Source organism: Heliangelus exortis, chromosome 3, assembly GCF_036169615.1.
Source record: "Heliangelus exortis chromosome 3, bHelExo1.hap1, whole genome shotgun sequence".
Lineage (NCBI taxonomy): Eukaryota > Metazoa > Chordata > Aves > Apodiformes > Trochilidae > Heliangelus > Heliangelus exortis.
In genome coordinates this window covers 44,257,682-44,278,788 of record NC_092424.1, presented here as the reverse complement: position 1 = coordinate 44,278,788, position 21,107 = coordinate 44,257,682, and the positions used below count along the sequence as shown (strand labels likewise).

General features: G+C 35.6%; 1 protein-coding gene across 11 annotated transcripts in view; it reads right to left on the bottom strand.

Moving 5' to 3' along the window:
• Positions 1 to 21,107, bottom strand: part of CCDC88A (coiled-coil domain containing 88A) — a 74,094-nt gene that overhangs the window by 32,395 nt on the left and 20,592 nt on the right. For all 11 annotated transcript variants that reach the window (XM_071740389.1, XM_071740386.1, XM_071740387.1 and 8 more), the window contains exons 4-14: positions 20,172 to 20,241; positions 15,969 to 16,027; positions 15,175 to 15,258; positions 14,479 to 14,619; positions 13,376 to 13,545; positions 9,558 to 9,639; positions 8,918 to 9,076; positions 4,764 to 4,910; positions 3,598 to 3,742; positions 2,642 to 2,826; positions 540 to 677 (exon numbers count right to left, since the gene is read on the bottom strand). In XM_071740389.1, coding sequence (XP_071596490.1) covers positions 540 to 677; positions 2,642 to 2,826; positions 3,598 to 3,742; positions 4,764 to 4,910; positions 8,918 to 9,076; positions 9,558 to 9,639; positions 13,376 to 13,545; positions 14,479 to 14,619; positions 15,175 to 15,258; positions 15,969 to 16,027; positions 20,172 to 20,241 — 1,380 coding nt within the window. The remainder of the gene's footprint in view (positions 1 to 539; positions 678 to 2,641; positions 2,827 to 3,597; positions 3,743 to 4,763; positions 4,911 to 8,917; positions 9,077 to 9,557; positions 9,640 to 13,375; positions 13,546 to 14,478; positions 14,620 to 15,174; positions 15,259 to 15,968; positions 16,028 to 20,171; positions 20,242 to 21,107) is intronic.

Here is a 21,107-nt window from a genome sequence, read left to right as displayed (position 1 = left end):
AATCAAAAATTAATTCTGCCATCTACCTACAAGTCACAGCTAGCAAACATTCTAGCACCTAGGAATACTACGAAGATGGATACGATGGTTTCCGCCCTGGATAAACAAAATGGAGGAACCAAGTTGGCAGCAGAACCCCAGGTCAGATCCCTTGAAGGGACGGGCTGCTGTAATTCTCATTAATACTCTAACATCATTTCTAACACTGACCAGCTGTCTGGAATCTGATTTCCTCAACTGAGAGGTGTCTGGCTTCCCTCCAAAGTTCCCAACTTTCTTTTTTGGCTGAGTTATACCTTCTAACAACTACAGCAAACGCACAGCCCACGAATGCCACAGAAGCACTACTAAACACTAAAAAGTTCTAAAACTAGCAGTAAAATAAGTCATTTCTCTCACTGGCTGCAGGTTTTAGACAAGCTATTTTGCTGCAGAAATGTCCTTTTGGCAAACCTGCTCTGTTTACAATCCCTGTATGCCTGAAAGAAAGTACGAAAGGAGAACAGCACAGCATTAAGAGTTTTAATTCTGCTACTCACTTGTCGCTCTGAGTTTTCTCGAAGTGCTTCAAGTGTCTTTTCAAGCTGTGCTTTCTCCTTCATCAAATCTTTACTCAAGTTTTGACTGTTCTGAAGACTTTGTTTCTCTTGGCTTATTTCATTCTCCAGCTCTTCAAGCTAGGGAAAGAGAAACATGTTTTTTAAAGTGTACTTAAAAATGACAATAGTATTACTCTTAGCTGGGTTGAAGATGCCCTTATAAAATGAATAAAGCAAGTTAAAAGAAAGAATAAAATAGAATTTCCTATTCTTTACCTGAAACAATTAATATCTTCTAGGAATAAATTTACTTCTGCCAGAATTTTCTCCCTGGCTTAGAAGATTATACTCATAAAGCAGTCTGGTATTAGAAAATTGGTCAGATTTTACTAGACTCTGGCTATTTCCCCAAACATTTTTTTTTTCTTTTAAAATTCTCTTTTAGTGAAATTTATACTGTTTCTCCAAGTCCCTTTTAACTTATACACGTTGTTTGATCAATCTTAACTAGTTCAAGGGATACTAATGATGATTCCTTTGGTATTAAATATACAGCTGTGTCTGGTGAAATGGTTCCAATTTGTAATGCTGCCAGACAGCCAAATTATCTACAAATCAAAATGCCCAAGTGTGATTCTTCTCTCACATCTAAGTTATAAACTAGTTATTTAAAAAGGCAAGATACATATTGTATTTTAAAACATTCATCTGCTGGAAGGTTTATATTCTTATGTCAACTCCATCATTGACATTCCCCAATCCTAGAGTAGTCCAGATGTAACTTGGACCCCAGGCAAGGGAAATACTTCATAAAAAAATATCTGAATTATGCATTAAATTGCTGCTATATAATACTGAAAATAAAATCACAAAGAAAAGGTAGTCAAGTGGAATTTACTCCCCTGTGAAACAATTAGTTGATCAGAAATACAGAAAAAGCATGGCACCTATTAGGTCTGGACGTGAATTAAATCTCTTAGGATGAGAATACTAATGTTTCACCAGATTTTCCTTTCCTTTCCCTCTTCATCTCCATTTGAGACTTTCCTGGCCACTTACTTAGCAGACCAGTGCCAGTTTTCCAGGGATGCTGCCACTTCTACTGATTTTTTTCAAAGAAGTAACTGGCCAAATGGCCCCAGCAGGGATGCAGTCTGATTGTCTGGGACCCAAATTTATCCGTGCCCTTTCCAATGGCCAGACGGGCACTGGGAACAGAGTTCCAGTGGTCAACCCTCTCCATATCATATTTGTAAGACCTGATGTTAGCATTACTTTTTTAAAAGAAGGGGTGTCCAGGTGGACTTTGTACACAGGATTTCTAAGACATTTTGTTTAACTTCATGCTTTTTGCTGAAGCAATTACTCTTCAGAACACTGTTTTCAGGGGCAAATGAGAACATGTCACCAGACACTGAAGTGGTAAAAAAACAGCATCATACAATTACAAGGGCTTACTATGGCTTGCTTCTTATACTTGTCCCTTTCTCTTGTACCCTCCCAGCTGTCTTTCTGATACTGTACAGAAACTCAAAGCAGTACACAGGCTGCTGCAGAAAATACCACATTGTTAAGAAATCAGAAAGACATGCAAATATGGAATACAGAAGGGATTTCTTTCAATTTATTTTTTCTAATTATCTCTTCCTCACTCTTCTCTAAGAATAGTCTCTCTAATGTCTGACACCTGATGAAGTAAAAGCTATTTCAGAAAACTATTTATAAAATTATTTAATAATTCATTATATGATATTTAATATAATATCTAATTATTACAAATTTGATGTTCAAGTTTCATAAATCACTTTATTACTTATTATGTCCCCAATTTCAGCATACTTATATTTTTCCCCTTGCTGGTATAAGATCTTCCTGAATAAACCAGCCATTCTTACATCATTAATAAAAAAGCATAATTAAAGAAGAGAAAAATCTCCAAGATTGTTCCTTGTTTTTTCCATGAACTTACAAACATCATAATACCATTCAGATGCCAGTAACACCTCATTCAAAATATGGCAATTCATAAAGTTATCCTTTAGAAAGAAAACGATAAGAAACATTAGGCAACACACACAATTCAAACATATACTGATGATTACCTGTTTGCTAAGTCTTTGGTTTTCTTTTTCCATTTTCAGAATCCTTGAACTGCTGCCCTCGACATTACCCACTGCACTTTGTAGTTCTTCTACTGTCTTCAGCAAACTTTGATTTTCCATTTCCAGCTTCAGTAACCTGCTTGATGTCAGTTCATTTACTTCATGACCAAGTGATTTCTGTGGCACTACAGGAGAAAAACACCATTAAAAAGAAAAAAAATGTTAATTAAGAGTTCTTGGAATCTGTGTTTTTAGACTTAAAGATTTAGAAAACTGTGATGGTCTTTCCAATCTGGCCCTCTGAACAGAGCTAGTTAGGTGAAATGACCCATTTCCTTACCCAACAGATAACTCTGCAGATGCATAAAAGGAAATGTCCTACTCATCCTACAGTTCCTAATTACACCAGAGATTAGTTTCCTGCAACTGAGGATTTATCTCTAGATCTCCACAAATCCTTTGTATGAAGTAAAGTACATACTTTGTATGTACCATCCAGTGTATGACCAAACATGCTGTATTGGAAGAACTAAAATTTCTGTCACAGTTAGGTCTGCAAACAATTACTCTGAGAAGCCTTAACCAATCTTTCTTAACTCTGAGAACAGAAAAACAAGACCACTCATGATCTGTGCTACATAGTATAACAGTCTGAATGGCAAAACAATCTAGCTCCATGTATTTATGGAATTTACACCTCTGTTTAAGCAAACAAGAATTAGAAGAACAGAGACTTTTAATGTAAGATGTATCTCCAAGGATACATGTAGAGAGTGGAAAAAAACCCAACACATACACAACAAAAAGGAACAAAAAATAATCCCAAAACTGTCATCCCTCCAGATGATGAAAGCCCCTGTGCCGTAGAAGTCAGGAGCTATAGTTTCTTAATGCTGTCCAGCCACTCAGCTTTCAATTTTTCCATTTTATCAGTTTGTAAATAATACTATGTTTACCTTCAGAAAGTTCAGTAGTCCTATTTATCTGTTCAAGTTCCCAGCCAAGATGTAATGATTCATCCATACTTTGTTTCTGGGCCATTTCTAGAGTCATATTTTCCTCCATGAGTTCCTCAATCTTCTTTCTGTCCATATCACGCTCCTGAAAAATTATTTCACATGGACATTTAAAAACCCATCTCAGCATTCACAAAATATTCTAGTATCTAGAATGCCACAGAGAAATCTGAAGTGCATTTTCTGATTTGCTAATACACATTAAGACAGGAAGAAACAGCCATGGGAAACTCAGAAGTGTAAAAACTAGTAAAGAAAAATATGCAGAGAAAAACCTCTTCTTATCATAATCTATGGCAGTGACTACTTATTCTTTCTCAAAGTTCACTTCTCAGAGTATCAAAAAAGAAAGCATGTAGAAGCACAGTTTGGTAGCAAACACAAAAAACCAGATGGGCACAGAGAAGCAAAACTTCACCTATCCTAAGCAGCCATCAGACTACTTTAATGCAGAAAGCTGTAGCAAGACTGGGTCCACCATCAGAACGTCTCACCTGACTCTTTATAAAGCCCTCTCCCCACACAAGCTATTTTAACAGGAGTAAGTTGCAGCGGCAACTCAATATTTTGCAGAAAAATAAAGTAAGAAGACAGTAATAATCTGTTAATCCTTAAGGAAAACTAGAAAAAAACCCACCCAGGTAAGTTATGGCTCTGCATTTTAGAATATTTCCTTCTTGGAGGAGAACTGGTTAAAAAGAGAAATTACTTTGGGAACAACCTTCTGAAAAAAACCCACGTCACTATTACTGCCAGAATTTGAAATTTGAATACTCTGTTTCATCTAAATATTTAAGTAACAACAGACTATCTTGTAATTAGGAAAAACTATCTTGAGGTTCCTACTAATAAGTGTATGCATTTTTTATCATAGTATTTTAGCTATCCAATTGAAACACTACACTGTTGTTTAAAAGAGAATTGCCTTTGCAATCTATCCTTCTCTAGAAAGGACCAAAGCTATTGTAGGAAACTGTATCTGAGAAGTGTTAGTAAATCAAGACATCACTTCCTCTTCTCACCCATCATTTTCACTGAAGATGTTCCTTTATCAAAAATGGAAATTAAATTCAATGTGTTTTTTTTCAACCTCCATTTACACTTACCATCTCCATGTCATGTAATTTAGCTTTTAATTGTAGATTCTCTTTTTCTAGCTCATGTAATTTGTCAGAACGGGCTCGAGTCCCCTCTAATTGGTCCTCCAACATTGTCTTTGTTTCTAGCAACACTTGATTGTCTTCTTTTAACTCCTGCAAGTTAAGAAATAAAAAATCTCACAACAAAAGGTACTTCCTTATTATTACAACTTTGATACACAATGTACTTAGTTTTAGAAACACCGCCGTAATGCTAAAGCTATCATTTGGAACCTGTAAGAGACTTTTAAAATAAAAATAGATTTACAGCAATTTCACCTTATAAAATTTTTATGAAAAGAAAATTTCACCTACCTTAAGAGAAATTAGATAGTCCCTAAACAATTAAGAATAAGTAAGGTGTTAATAACCACAATAAAATCATAAATATAACTGTGATTTGAGATGGGACTTGAAAAGATGCATCGCATATATATGTGTGTGCAATATAAAGCTATATACAATATATAGCTATATATGATAATACAGCTAAACAAAAGGCTGACAGCAAATAAAGACTAGAGGTGTCAGGCTCAAAACAAACAAAAAGAAGTACTCAAGACCTTAGGTAGTTGAATTGTGGAGCTGATGGCTACAAGATTCTGTAGATGAAAAGTGCTTACATGTAGTAAGACATTATCTAACTCATGCAAGAGAAGGCAAAAATCCTTCAAAGTTTCACCTCCAAGTAGTATTTCCTGAGCAGAGACTGCTGAAGGCTGTGCAAGCACAAGAGGAAAGTATCACCAAGTGCTTGCCCTGTTTTACTCTCCACTAAGCACCTGGCCACTGTGGAAGACTGGAGATGGATCTAAGATGCTTCTTTTCAGCCCATAATTTACCTTAATATTACACCAAACTCCCTAATCTTTGGGCTGCAGGCAAAGGAGAGCAAAACTTCAAGAGAACAATTTTCTACAGGCCATAATTGGGTTTATAGGACATTTAGCAAACTTACTTAAGCCCAAGGCCAGGGCATGATGCTGAAAATGCAGCCATATTCTTAAAATAAAACCAGCCATATTTAAAGGTCCTAAACAGCTTGATTTTATATGTGTAAAGGGTATTTCTAATGGTATCTGATGAAAACAGTCATATGTAAAAACATGTAATTGGCAATTTCACTTATGATATAAAGGCAAAATTTTCAAACTTCAGGTTGCAATCAGCTGCAAAACCTGAAAAAAAGACCAGTGATTATAACATGCATTTATCCTTCATACTACCCCTACACAAATAATAGATTAACTTATAATGTTGTTATTATTTTTATCTTCCTATTAAATATATGCCTCTATTCAAACATGCTTGAAAAATCAGTTTACAAGCCATGAAATACATAACAAATTTTTGTGGTTTTACTAGTTAAATGTTCTAGGAGAATGAAATTTCCACTGCTTTCAAATCCTGTAAACCATTATTGCTTTTCTTTTAGAATTTTTTTAACCACATGCACTCAGTCTCTCTTGTAACAGCAGTTGATATGCACAGTGGACCTCTACCACTGAACTCAAATTGAATGGCAATATCTTGATCAAAATATGTCAAACACTGAGAAAAGATCTGGAGTTGGCAAGTAGTGACCAGCCTTTGTTTTTAAGCAGCACGCAACGGCAGCTCTGGATCCTCCTCAAGAACGGATGGTACAATGATAGCCTTTAAGGTTTGTATGCAATGTATCTTGAGAAACAGCCTTCAAATTTCATCAGATTATTTCACATTACATAGTAAAATTTAAAAACAAATTTCCAAAGGCAAGGTGAAGAATAAGTTATGTTAAAAAATCTTCAGAACTCTAAAATTTTTTTAGATTTCAAAAATGTCTAAAACTATTTAAAGAATGTTTTAATAGACACCTTATCTGTCACTGTAGTCTTTTAACTTTTTTACACTGTAGTCCTATTGGAAAAAATATTAATCTCATTTTCCATTAAAAAGCTAGTAATTCCCATGTCAGTTGATATGCTTTATTTCTGACTAAAGCTATTATTAGAAGTTTTGGATGAATAATCTACAAGTGAATTTTTAAAAGATTTGAGTTTTGCTTTAGATTTTTCCCCTCTCATCAATGTATCTTTAATCTGTAGTAGCTATACCATGCTGTGACATAGGAAGTATACATCCACTAATGTTTTTGCTTTTAAACATGCAAAGAAAGAAGTCTTCAAAGGACAGTATGTCACTGATCTCTAGTACTATGAGATTTTTCAGATACAATTACTAGAATATTGGAAATATGGTATCACATCTAGGCAGCCATTCAGTGGGAAGAAAATCCGAGGGTTACAACAGATCGTAACGTTGACATATTGCTTAGGAGTTGCTGTATTAGAACCCACAGAAAGTAGTAACCTGTCCACCATATTTAAAACTGATGAAGTGATAACTAGTGTATGAGATCCTGTTTTAGGAATTAATTTGAAGACAGATATGAATTAAGAACCGAGAGAAACTAAAAACTGCCTTGTAATGCAGAATGCTGCAGGGCTGTAGAGCACAAAAAGCTAGGAGAGATGACATGTGACAGAGAAGAAAAAGGCTGCTACAAAAGGCTGTGAAAACTCCCATTAATGCCAAGCATTCATCTGATGTTGTATAGCTATATTAAAAAATTCTACTCCAAATGCAGGATGTAGTGAGTTCCCACCCAAACCTGTGAACCCAAGAGGCTACAGTGTAACAACACTGTGTATCAGAGTTCATCCCTCAATCTCCTGCACTCTGGCCACAACAACCCCACGGGGAGCTCCAGTCTGGGCACAGAGTGGCTGAGAGCAGCCAGGCAGAAAGGGACCTGGGAGTCTGGATTGACAGGAAGCTGAACATGAGCCAGGAGTGTGCCCAGGTAGCCAAGAAGGCCAATGGCATCCTGGCCTGTATCAGGAACAGCGTGGCCAGCAGGTCCAGGGAAGTGATTCTGCCCCTGTACTCAGCACTGGTGAGGCCACAGCTCGAGTCCTGTGTCCAGTTCTGGGCCCCTCAGTTCAGGAAGGAGATTGAGGTACTGGAGCAGGTCCAGAGAAGAGCAAGGAGGCTGTGAAGGGACTCGAGCACAGATCCTGTGAGGAGAGGCTGAGGGAGCTGGGGCTGTTCAGCCTGGAGAAGAGGAGGCTCAGAGGAGACCTCATCACTCTCTACAACTCCCTGAAAGGAGGGTGCAGCCAGGAGGGGGTCGGCCTCTTCTCCCAAGTAGCTACCAGTAAGACAAGAGGGCATGGACTCATGGACTTAAGCTCTGCCAAGGGAGGTTTAGGTTAGGTTTCTGATTAGGTCCTTTCCAACACACATGATTCTATGATCTTGGGTTTGCTTTTAGGTCATTTTTACACTAGAGAAAGAGCTTCATACCAGTATGTCAACAACTACATGTAGGCAATTCGGTAGTTTTTCCAGTAAGCATTAATTGTGAGTTCTCTCTGGTTTTCTAGTGGTTTGTTTTTGTTTTTTTTTTCAATGACCACCTGGAAAATTTCATTGAACTTTCATTAGTTTTGATTTCCACAAGGAACTGTTTCTTTTACAAATTCCTTAACCTTGGCATTTGCCCAACAAATTTACCATTTACAGAATGATGAAGGAATAAAATCCTGCATGCTGATAATTTCTTTCCTGAACTTCTAATTCATGACAGAACTTGAAGTCTCTTTCTTGCTTTAGGTCAGTGCATCTTTTTTTAGTATATTTTATTAATGGAATACCATTGTCCTATATTCATTTCTGCATAAAGCCACCGATTCCTCAACACTTAGAAAAATACCTTCTCTTAGGAGATAGGAAGACAGGAAGAGAAATAAATTACTGAGTTTATAAAATATTTTTAATTAATTTCTGTGTATTGAGTTTCTCCATACATAGTCTCTATCTTTAAAATAGGCTCCTACTAGTCTTCCTAGCTTAGAGCTACAGCGAATACTGCTGACTTCAAATGAAACTGCATGGCATTAGACACAGGGACTTACACCTTAAAACTGTACTTCAGCAGAAAAGACTCTTATGTCCCAGAGTAAGAAGCTACAATACTGTTTTCATGTCCCAAGCCATCAAAACAACTTTGAAAAAGCCACAGCAAACAAAAAATGACAGTTGTTCAAGTGTTTGGCTTTTTTTTTTCCTTCACATACCTCCACTCTAGCTTTGTAGAATTCAATATCATGCAGCCTCTCTTTATACCGGCTGACTTCACTTTCAAGCTTGTCAACTCGAATCGCCTTCTCACGAAGAGCATCCAATTCATCTCTGTACACTCTGGCAGAACGGGCATCTGAGAGCAGATTCATATTCTACAAAATAAAATACAGAAAATAAGAGCAAGGATAATTTCATAGTAAGAAATGAATCAGATGTTTTCCCTCACTATCAACAAATAGACTCACAGTATAAAGAAAACCAGTTAAAATTTGAGGGGATTGGTTTTGAGAAAAATTCAGCACGTGTATGTGCATAAGAAATGCCAGTGGAAAATAAATGTGGAAATAAAAAAAATTAGAGAAGAAATGCTAACCTAACTCAGAATATTTTTCCAGGATACTAGGACCAAATAAAGCCATATATTTTACAAGATCACATTCAGAGTGAAAAAAAAAAAAATAAAATAAAACCCCACACACAAAAAACCAACCATCCAAAAAAACCCCAACCAACCAAAAATCCCAAACATTAAAGCATTCCTACTAAGAAAAAAATAAAAAATCCACAACATTCAGGTGATGACAAATTTCTTTGCCCACTTTATTTTAAACAATAGATTTACAAAATCCATACCTCTTGCTGAAGCCTCTTCAGTTCAGTTTCCATCTGTTCAAGTTCTTGTTTACAGTCAAGCAACTGCTCAGTCTTTTCCTCACTTAAAAGAGAGAACACAAAATGGCTAAATATGGCTGCAAAACTTAACAATTATCTTGTTTGAGAAAAACTATGGGCATCGGTGAGACTTCTCTTATTTAATTCAGAATTTTATGAACAACAGAGTGCAAAACTTAGGCATGCCATTATGCTTTGGGCATTCTTTATGTTTTAGCGTCTATATAGTCTTTAAATTTGGTCAGATTTTTCGTAGTCCTTTAAACTTGTTCACAAAGACTTCCTGCTTAAGCAGGGCTGAAAACATTAGGGAGCATTAAGAGATTTTTTTAAATAAGGAATTCTGTTGGCTAAAAAACCCAGTCAATACCTATGTAAGAGTACCTGGGGATCCACATCGAAAAGTGAACTTAGGATAACTTCAAAACATACATTTGAAAGGTCTAAATATTTTCCAGTAGAGTCAGACAATGATCACTGACACATTCTGTAACAAATTAAGTAAAGCCAATTTGAAAAGCAATTTTATATTTTTTGTAATATTTCTTTTTCTTAGAGAAGAATTAAGGTTTCCAGGTGCCTTTACTCATTAAAAGTACATACAGCTTAATAACCTTACCAATTTTATGACATCCATAATAGATTTTACTTTTATGGGAACAATGCAGTATCTGCTTTAATCTATTTAGAAATTTGTAATAAAAACAATTTTACATAAAATACTAGAATTCTTACAGCTTTCATTCTTAACTTGTATTCTATCCTTAACACATTTTTCAATGCTAAAAAAGTGAATTTGTTAAACAATAAGTGAAAGGGAAATAATTAATTTTCCCAAAGACACAGAATATCTAATGCTCAAAATTCAATTGCATCTCAGAACAAACAATATTCATTGCTGAAAAAACCTGCCATATCCAAGATAAACACATATTCAAATATGCAATATTGTTTAATATTTTAGAGTTAAAGTATGAAATGAAACAGAAGTAGAAAAGGAGGAAATGAGGCAATTTAATAGACTGAAATTTAAAATACAGTCTAAAGGTAATTAGTAAAAAATATGTTTTTTTAAACAAAACTAGGACAGTTGTTTTAAAAAGTTAGCCAATCTCACAATGAAAGACCTTTCTGCAACCATGCACTATTTCAAAAAGGTCACTGACAGCCTTCTAGTATACAAGGGTCCATCTAGGTATAGCTCACTGCAATGTCATGGTTCACAGGTGATACCAAAGCTCTCTCTCCACATGGGTGTTCAGAATCTGCTCAAAAATACTAACATTGTCTTTATTATGTTACATAATTATAACTTTTCTATTAATATTCATATTCCTATATCATTACATAAACATTCATGTTCCTGTGAGCACACAGAACTTAATACAGAAAATAAGGTGTGCAATCTCCAGTTCTGGAGTTTTTGTATTAAAAGTCTCAAATCGCTGTTTTGCCTCCAACTGTTGGTATATGGTGCTGCAAGAGAAATAATCTTTACAGGCCCTTTGTATGAAATGCTATTAGTTGCAAGTGCACAAAGTATATGAAGGTTCATTGCCAAAATCAAATTATAAATACATATTAAGCTGAATACTGTTAACTATGGAATGAATCTAATTTAAAATTTATCATATACACACAGCATTTAAAACCAAATGCTACCAACAGACATTAATTTATCAAAGTCTAGTATTTTAAATACTGCTACACATAAAGGAAATTTATTTATGAAATTAATTCAAATAGAGTGCAAAATGTGAAACGTTCCGAGCCATCACTGTTGCCCTAATTGCATGCTTCAACTACAGACTAGAGAGGATTGTACTAAATTACACAGAACATACCAGTGTTCACTGTTTAGGCTATCTATTAACTGTCAATCAACGTAATAACAGCAATTTTTTCACTAATTTTCTTGGTGCAGCTGTTTATAGAATATCCTGGGCGGGCTCATTTCAGTAGACACATAATAATACAGAAATCAGAAAAAAAGAGACCTATCTTTTTGTCCTCTATTCTTCAGGAAGACCAAGATGTAGTGGGGGAAGGGGATCCTCGAGTAAATCAACGAGATAGTGAATACAACCAGCTAGAGATGATCTGATCAACATAATAAGAAGAGCAGACCAGCATGTTGCTAATTGAGACTTACGCTACCTTCGACTTTAAATTTAATTTTAACCTGTCTCTTCTCTCCATGAGATGGGTTGGATTAAAAAAATCTTTACTTGTGCTGTTTCTAAAATATGAGAAAGATACTACATATCTTGAAATACAAATGGGAAATTTTAAGAAGTTGAGCTCCAACTACACATACTTAATTTTGCTAAAACATTACAGCTTGGTGTAAGAAGAAATAGACTCTCCATTTGCCTATTATTGTTCTCTTTAAATAACTGTTCACTACTGCACAGATTTTTTTCCTCAACTGGACAAAGTACCCAGAGTTGGCTGTCTTCATAGAACAATAATAAAAAAAGGTTTTTCTTAGAATATGAAAAACAAAGAAACAGAAAATCTCTGTTACAGTGGGACTGATTTTTCACAGTACTTTGATGAGGCAAAGAAGGAGAACCCTTACCTTTTAGCTAAGAGGTCAGCACCAGGGGGACAACAGAGCACTCCCTTAACTGCATGAATGGAGCAAGCTGCAAACTCTAAGAAACAATAACTGACCCAAGCTATAACATTTATTCATTTTATAAACTGCATTATTCCTCAGACATAAATAACCACCCCTGCCAGTAAACTCGAAGTGGCTTTCTTTGCATCCAGGTTTGCAATGGGTCAAGAGATCTACTGGAGTTCGGTTCACATGATTTTTGTTCTTTTATTTTTGCTTGTAGAGTGGCACAGCAAAGAGAAGTGGGACAGTATTAAAGGGAATGAACAAAAGTGCTGTGCAGACAAGGAATCTTCTACACAAAAAAAAGCAAAGGGGAAGGGGGACAAGGAATTATACTAATAATTCTTCCTATCTGAAACAAATTAAAGCCATGAACAAACAATTTCTCACTGTATTTCCCAACAAGACCCAAAGGGACTTAATCTTCCTACCTATAAGGAATCGCTGAAGCCTTATCTCTTTCTTAAAAAGCCCTTTCTTATGCCATTAATCTCTGAATGGTCAGGACACAGCCTCTTACTTCCAAGTCCCTATCTGCCTGCCCCCAGCAACTGCTCTTGAGTGTGTCACCCCATAACTGAATCAACTGCAAAGCAATTCTCTCAGAAACATATATGAATACAGGTATATCAAAACTAAAGTCAGACATTCATCAATGCTAACAAACGGAGGAAGCACAAAGAAATTGCCTCTTAAACAACATGGATACAATGTGCAAAAGACAACACTTCATTAGATTAACTGTATCTCTAGAAGACAAACAATTTAGAACAAAGAGCCCACTACTATATTGTAACATGCTCAAGAGATTGCTCATAGTCAGTTGTTCAGAAACTTTGGAGTACAAAATATGAAAAATTACCACAGCACTCGTGTACTGATTTCAGTATGCTTATCGTTAAAACATCAATAGAATTCCTAATACAAATTAAAACAAATATAGATGATTAAAAGTTGCATTTGTCACACTGGTCCACAAACATGCTTGTATGCTAGAAATATGCTTCCTGGGGTGCAGTAACTAAAAATAGCATTTTAAACTATAATTTAACATTGGAAAGAGCCAAGAATTTGATGAGATTATTGTGTAAAAGCAGCAATATTTTAAACCCTTACAACTCCCAACACACTTCTACAATCTATGTGTACTCACAGCTCTTGCCTAAGCCTCCTAATCTTGGCTTTGGCATCTGCCAGCTCCACCGACAGGTGCTGTCTGCTCTCCGTGCGCTTCATGCCAGGAGACCCACAGGGTGATTGTGCTGCTGAGGCGTGAGGTAGAAAACGGAGACAGTCCCGTTCTTCTGAAAGTTCTATGATAGTCTAAGAAATTTTTTTTTAAATCAACACAATAAAGAAAAAGGTACAAAGCTGCATTCAGATAGACATTTCTATATCAGAAGCGTGTATCACTTACTGCCTTAATAAACCAATGACCGAAATAAAGCAAGAATAATGGAAAAGTTTTGCCATATAAGAAGCAAGAAGCCCTGCATATACCTCTACAGCTAAAGCAGACTATCATAGACCATATTCTTAAATTACTCAAATTTAAACTTCTACATCCACAAAATTATCAGAGCTCTTCAGATGGCTTGGGTAATACAATCGCATGAATTCCTTGAACATGAGGATAAATAGATATCTCTGAAGAAATTGGTGTTCTTCAGTAACAGCAGCATCCTTGCCAACTGAATAAAGCACTGGTCCTATAGATTATACCTGTTTTATAATATAAATAGAGGTGTTATCCTAAGATTAATCTCTCTTACATTTGAAAGTGTTTGGAATAATTGCAGTATTAACATATCCACACTCTCCTGTCAGGTAAATCTGAGACCACCAGGAAGATTGATAACTTGCAATTTTTATAAATACATTTGCGTATCTTTATTCTCACACAGTACAATGATTGTGCCTCAAACTATGATTGTAAAACCTCCTTTCCTACCATGAATTCTGCTCCAGTTCACTCAAACCTGTACAACAGGCATCCTTCAGTGACTGCTGCACAAACTGATAGTTTAGTGATTCCTGGAAACTTCAGCTGGAATTGCTTTGAATTTTTTGTTTTCAACTACAAAGGAATGTTTTTTCAAGTTGTTTCAGATTCTGGTTACTACTTTTGGGCATTAAGGAGTTCTTCCTTAAATTACAGAACATACATTAAACTACTAGTTACAAAAAATGGCAAACTGTATAATTTAAAAAAAATTATTTCTAACATTTCTCTTAACCAACAAACCACATTCATACCTCGGAGTGCTCATCTCTTTCATCTATAAGTCTTTTTAAATGTAATGCCATATTTTTCAAAAGAGGTTCAATATACTCTTGGGTCAATACAATGACATCCATCCACTGGAGATCAAACACATTTTCCTGATTGTGAGTAACCTACATGGAATGAAATGCAAGAGATAAAACCCCATCCTCTTCATATTATAAGAGTATAAAGGAAGCAGCAGAACATAAAGCTGAAACTCTACAGGCTAACTTCTCTAGATAAAGTATGAAAAAACTTTTACAAAAAGACTAAATTCTATGTTACGGTATAGTTTCTTATCTAGCTGAAAGCAGTACCTTGAACTTCTGGCAAAATAAAAAACAAGAGGTGACTGTCACAGAACATATATTATTTATCCCATACAGGGGAACTGAATTATATTTTTAAAATAAATTTGCATACAAAAATGTCACTAAAGCATATGTTTTAATTCTAAGAAGTTCTTGAAGCTATGTGTTTCCTCCCTGATAACTTTTTAGTAATGTAATCCAGAAAAGCCTGATCACAAAATCTTTAGTGAATCAAGTTGAAAAATAAAGAAATTTTTAGATTTGTGTATCTGTTGGTTTTAATAATCAGTTTGATTGCTCTTGAAAAAATCCAATTGATGTTATTAGGATACCATATTCCTCCTCAAAAAAAACCTAAAAGCACAAAAATAATACCTCTTGAATATGGGCTGCCACAGCTGCTCTTGTGTCAAAATCCAGACCTTGGATTCTTTCAATAAATTCTTCTTTTTTCTGACACTAAAACCAAAAGATATCTATTTTACATATTCATATAAAATCACAGGTAGTTCCAGTCTTCCTATTTCTAAGAGCTAAAAATGATTACATTGAAATTACAGCGATCACAATTAATATCCAATAACTTTGATGACCAATAAAAACTTGGTTTGTGCTATGCTAGAGTAATTTTAACAACTTTCAACACTAGTAAAATGATTAACAAAAACTGAAAAAGGGAAGAAGGAAGAGGTTTCTTAAAATAGCTACTTACTAAAATTTAATGACAAAGTTACACAAGTATTATTCACTGTCCTCTAGTACTCATGTTGCTTATTAAAGAACATATGACTGATCTATTTTTCAGGTTAATTATCTGAAAGGTACAAACTCCCCTAATAAGAACAGTAGTCCATCAAGAAAGTTATTTAGTAAAGTGAAAAAGTTTGAGTAAGATAACTCTTCAATACTTTATCGTTTTCTTCCTTTCTTTACAGTAGCAAGTAAATTAACAATACTACATTTAATAAAGTATTAGAAATCCTACATATGCAGTTTGCTATAGTCATACAAGGAACTGTAAGAGGTGCACGGTTTTTGCCATTTTATCCGTAAGAATATCCAGATTTTCAAGAAATGCAATAGATTCAACTAAAGGAAAGAAGGTCAAAGTAACATGCCACATCAGGTATTAAAATTGGTAACACTTAAACACTGCATATTAAACTTACCTGAACTGCACAACCAAGTAAGAGCAGGAGGAGTTTTTTTATTTCTTCAGTACCTGGCTCTAAGAAGAAAACAAGAACAAAAAAATGGCAGGTGTAAAATGGTAATTTGAGTTTCTTCCTCTAGGTTTTCTTGTTATTTTCATAGAATTTATTTGAACTTAGTTTAGAAAACAAGAAGATCAAGAAAACCACATCCTTCCAGCTTTCAGCTTAGTCCTTTTAACTGCCAACTTTCAGCATTAACAAACACCTCAACATCCATAATAGTTTCAAGTGGAAAAAAACATAATTTCAGTAATGCAAGACTCAAGGGTGAGTTTTCAAAAGCACTTCGGAAACCTACAATCAACTGTTCAGCTGTAATCTCAGGTATCTCAAGGTATTTACAGAAATGCTTGAATTACTTGCCACCACCAACCTGTAAGAGTGAGGTGACAAGCTCATCTAAACTATTGAATATAGCCATATTAGATATTCATCTGCACATCTAAAAAAAGAAATAAAAATAAAAAATCTAAATCTGGCCTTAAGCATCTTAGTCTCCAAAAGAAGCTTAAAGAACTCCATTTACAGATTTTTTTTTTACTCCTTTGCATACAAAAAGTCTACATCATTCTACTAAATATATATTATATCTAGAATATAAATGCCATAAAGTGAATGCTTGAAGGATGGCAAAACAGCTTAGGCTAGCTGGACTTAAACTCTATATGGTCAAATGTAATTCTGCCTTCCTGAAGCATAAAACACTAGCCATTAGGCTATCTAGAGATAAAAGGGTCCTAATAGCATCCTTTTGACAAGGGACTCTGGATTTCAGACAATAGTTTATTTCATTGTTAGCTAAGCAGACAAAAACTATGCTCTCAAACACAGTACCACTGGGTTTGGCCAAAAATGTGACCTGCATTTTTCTGAAAAAATATCCTCAGCTAGTGTAGCTACTGCCACCACAGCAGTACTAATGTGTGCACAGACATTCTTGAACCCGATCTAAGTTACTGGAGTCTGTTTTTTAAAGGACTCTGTAATCACAGATGGTGTCCAGTGATCACAAGAATTTTCTGTAAGAAAATTCAACCAGAAAATTTTCCTCCTGAAACAGAAGTTTGCAATTTCCGTCTTTGTTGGGCCACTAAACCTATTTTGGATGAACTCTCACAGGAAAGATGTAACCATTTACTTAGAAGCATTTGAAAAATTATTGCTTGTCCACTACAGTATTTTCTAAGTGAAGCAAATGTAAAATTCATCTCAAAAAGTTAAAGATATGAGACAATCTTGTCAAAAGAGGAAATCAAAATCAAGAAAAAACCTAACAGTATACATAAATCTTAATGCCTTTGACTAGCTCTCAGGAAAAAGTCAAGCCTGCTGGCAAAAAGCAGAGATGAAAGAGACAGATGCTGAGCTTCTCCACGTTCCTCATGGCTTATGGAGGTCTCTGTACTATGCAATGTTAAGTAGAGAGCCTTTTTCCAACACTGATTCAATCTGCTGCTTTTAGAGGAAGATATGTATAATCACACTGAATTTAATGTTTGAATTCTTCAAAAGAGGTTTGTCAAGTAGATTCACTACAAAGAACATGAACTCAAATGGGAGATTTTACAACACTTACATCGACTTGTATCCAAAAGATTCAGGACTCTTTTGCTTTGGAATAGAAACCACATTTTTATTTTCTTTTAAAGCAATGCCTGACCTCTTTGGATGCTCGTTTCTACACTGCTCTAGCATCTCCTGACTTGCTTTCAAAAGCCTACCTGAATACCGTTTCCACGTTTCTCTCACAAATTCCCTGAAGGTACACAGCAAAACACTGAACAACCTTAGATTTCCACTGCTACCAACCATCTTCCTTGGTTTTCTACCTTTTTTCTGCATCACCAACACAGAAAATAGACGATTCTGTTTTACACCCTCCAACTTGCAGCTTGAACTTTGTCCCTATCCTTTGATCTTCCATGCACTCACTCTTATCCCTGACTTTCATGTCCTCTGTAGCCTTCCATCCTCCCCATCTTGCTCCCTCCGAAATACAAACAAACCGGTTTTAATCTTTCCCTCGTTAAAGAATATTTGCCTCATCATTATCTTGATTTTCCTTTTCCTTTGTAATTTAACTTAACATTTACAATCACAGCCTATATCTTGCCTCCTCCAGTTTCTCCTCAACCTGGCTTTCTGCCAGTTAGCTCAATTGAAATGGTTTTTGATGAAGTCTCTGATGACCTCATTTTTACTGAAGCCCAAATCCAGCATTCTATCTGCATCCTCCTTGATAAGCCAACCACCTCTGAGACAGTCGAACACATTTCTCTTCCTGAAAGCTTATCTGCCCTTGTCTTCTGCAATTTATGGTCCTCTTTACTAATTTATGGTCCTCTTTACTAATTGTTCCTTAAGCACAACGTAGTGCTAAGACGAAAAACTGGGAGAAATTCCTGGGAAAAAATACAGCTATAGCCTAAGCTTTATGAGACCAAATCTTAATTGTTGTCAGAGAATCAACTTGTACTATGGGGCCTTTCCTTGATGCAATCAGATTTACACAGCAAGGCTCTCAACAGGTCTCACTTCGGTTAGATTTTGCTACACTTGCCCACCCAAGACAGAAAGCTTAAAAATCCCTTTGGACATGGGGTGCTCTTCAAACTGAGCCAGCAAGAACAGTCTTAACTTTCAAAGGGGAAAGGCTCTGGATGAAACTCAAAAGAACAGGTCTACTTTCTGATTCAGACCAAACTCCAGGATGAACTCATGCAGGAATCTGGAATATCTTCAAGAACATTGTCCGTACATAACAAATTCTTTCAATATGTGGGCTGTGCTACAGTAAAGTCTGCATTTTTTTCACAAATCCAACAGCCTCACAGGAGAACAATGTGTACACCAACAGATATTCCAGTAGCCAAACCACAAAAGCTACACAGACTTAGCTAAGATCTATTTTGTCTCAGTATCTTAAAGAGAATAAAAAACATCACTAGAAAAATAAAACTATGACCAGGTTTTAAATCTGCTTTTCTACTAGATTTGGTCTCTATGTAAATCCATGGAGTCTTCTGAAAACCTTAGAAGTCTGGAATTAAAATATTCTTTTCCAGAAAAGGAGACCACATTCACACTTTTTGGTGCAAACGATAGATCACAGCATCTACACAATGAAAAACTTAAAAGGCTACAACCTGAGAAGCAAAAGCAGCAATATTCAAAAGCAGAAAGTAAAAACAAAAAAAAGATAAAATCACGATACCTACATAAATGGGATAGATACAGATGGGTTATGGAAAGTATCAATGTTATGAACCCTGGAACTGAAATTAGAAAAGTGAGGTAACACAGATGGCTCTTGCTCATGAGGAAAATCTTGTCTCACATACACAGAAACATGGCATATAAGACATCTTAAAAAAAAATTTAAAAAAGCCAGGGGAAGCTACACAGCCTGTTAGAGTAGTTCCTAACCTCTCTGCTGAGGTGCTAGAACATCAGAAGAACACACTAGACCCAAGTAAATAAATTCTGCCCAATCCATAGTGGTTCCACGCAGGCCAGGTGTGTCTGCTCCGTGCTTCTGGAATTGAGAGCATGGTGCAGAGATTCCCAAGTGGCTGTGGATAGTCAGCTGAGTCCATACAGGCTAATTTTCTTGGTCTGAAAATTGCAACTCTCAGAGCTGGAAGCAGAGAAGGTGGGAGCATGGAGAAGACAGTGTCAGTTCAGGGGAGAAAGCAAGAAGGTAACTGCAATATTTTTCAGGTAGTGATGCAAGAGAAGCAGGAGAGTTTTTGGGAAGGAAAAACAAGGATTAGGAGTTGGTTCAAGTGAGATGCATTGAATTACCAAGTTTTCTCAGAGCTTAGCTAGAGAAAGTTGAAAGCATAGTAGCTGGGAATACATGAAACTTATACTCCATGATTATCAGTGGCTCACTGGTTGCTGGGAATTACCCTTCATTTCATTATAAATCCTAATCACAGTCAGTGCAGAGGTTTGGACAGAACATATTTTTATAAAGTGTGGACCTTTGGTGTGAACAAAGAAAAATGTTATTCATCCTTATTAAATCACTAATTTGCTAGAAGTATTTACTCAACCTTCTGTTGAAAAGCTTGATCCTATGACTTATACTTCCAGTGAAGTAATACAAATTATCACATCAATGTAAATTTTCATCTTAGTTAAAAATAAACTTACCAGAAAAAGGATTTTTGCCAATTATTAATACATTTGGCAAAGACATCACAATCAGCTGCTGCAAATTCTCCTATAAAAGTTAAATAAAACATTATTTAAATCATATGTATCAAACAAAACCAAACATCAAATACTACTAACCACCACTAAAGAGAAATTAATATTACATAAGTAGTTTAATACAGTAGTTTACAGTCTTAATACACACACAGTGAATACTTAATTATTTGGACTCTAATTAAAAAACTTTGAGTATAAATTACTATAAAAGCCTTGCTTTATTGGTTTGCAAGATCACCTCAGCACTAATGACCTGGCTTATGGATCTTAAACCAACTAGATCCTCTGTCTCAGAATGTAACAAAACTAAATAATAAGTGTTCATGTTTTTCTCACTAGTTACTGATACGTGTTTATTTTATTTGCTCCAATTTGCATTATACTAAACCAGATCAACTTCTTCTATTTCAGGTCCATAGTCTCAGTACCCTTGCCTCACCCTTGGATGGAAAGCTACAAGTTTTTTGTTGTAGTTATTCTAGGACAATTCTGAACATAAAAGTACAAAATCGTATTTGCATGATCAGGATGAGTTTTAGTTTGGCAAGCCTCATAGGTTCAAGCAGCAGCTTTGCCTATCTATTCCATATATTGTATCAATGGACAGTTTCTGTCAGCCAGTAATGGCTGTAATCAGGTCAAATCCTCAGTCTAGACAGAGTCTAATTCTCCTGAAGCAGAATAGTCTTCCCTCCTGTTGCCAGATGTTCATCCACAGCAGATGCCATCCTATCTGCAACTCAGGAGTAATGGTTTTTGTTTTTCCATAGTGACAGATTCACTCATATCTACAACATTCAAACTCTAAAGCAACACATTCCAGAATCATCACTGCTTTGCATCCAAAAGGCTTATACTAGGTACATTGTAAAACAA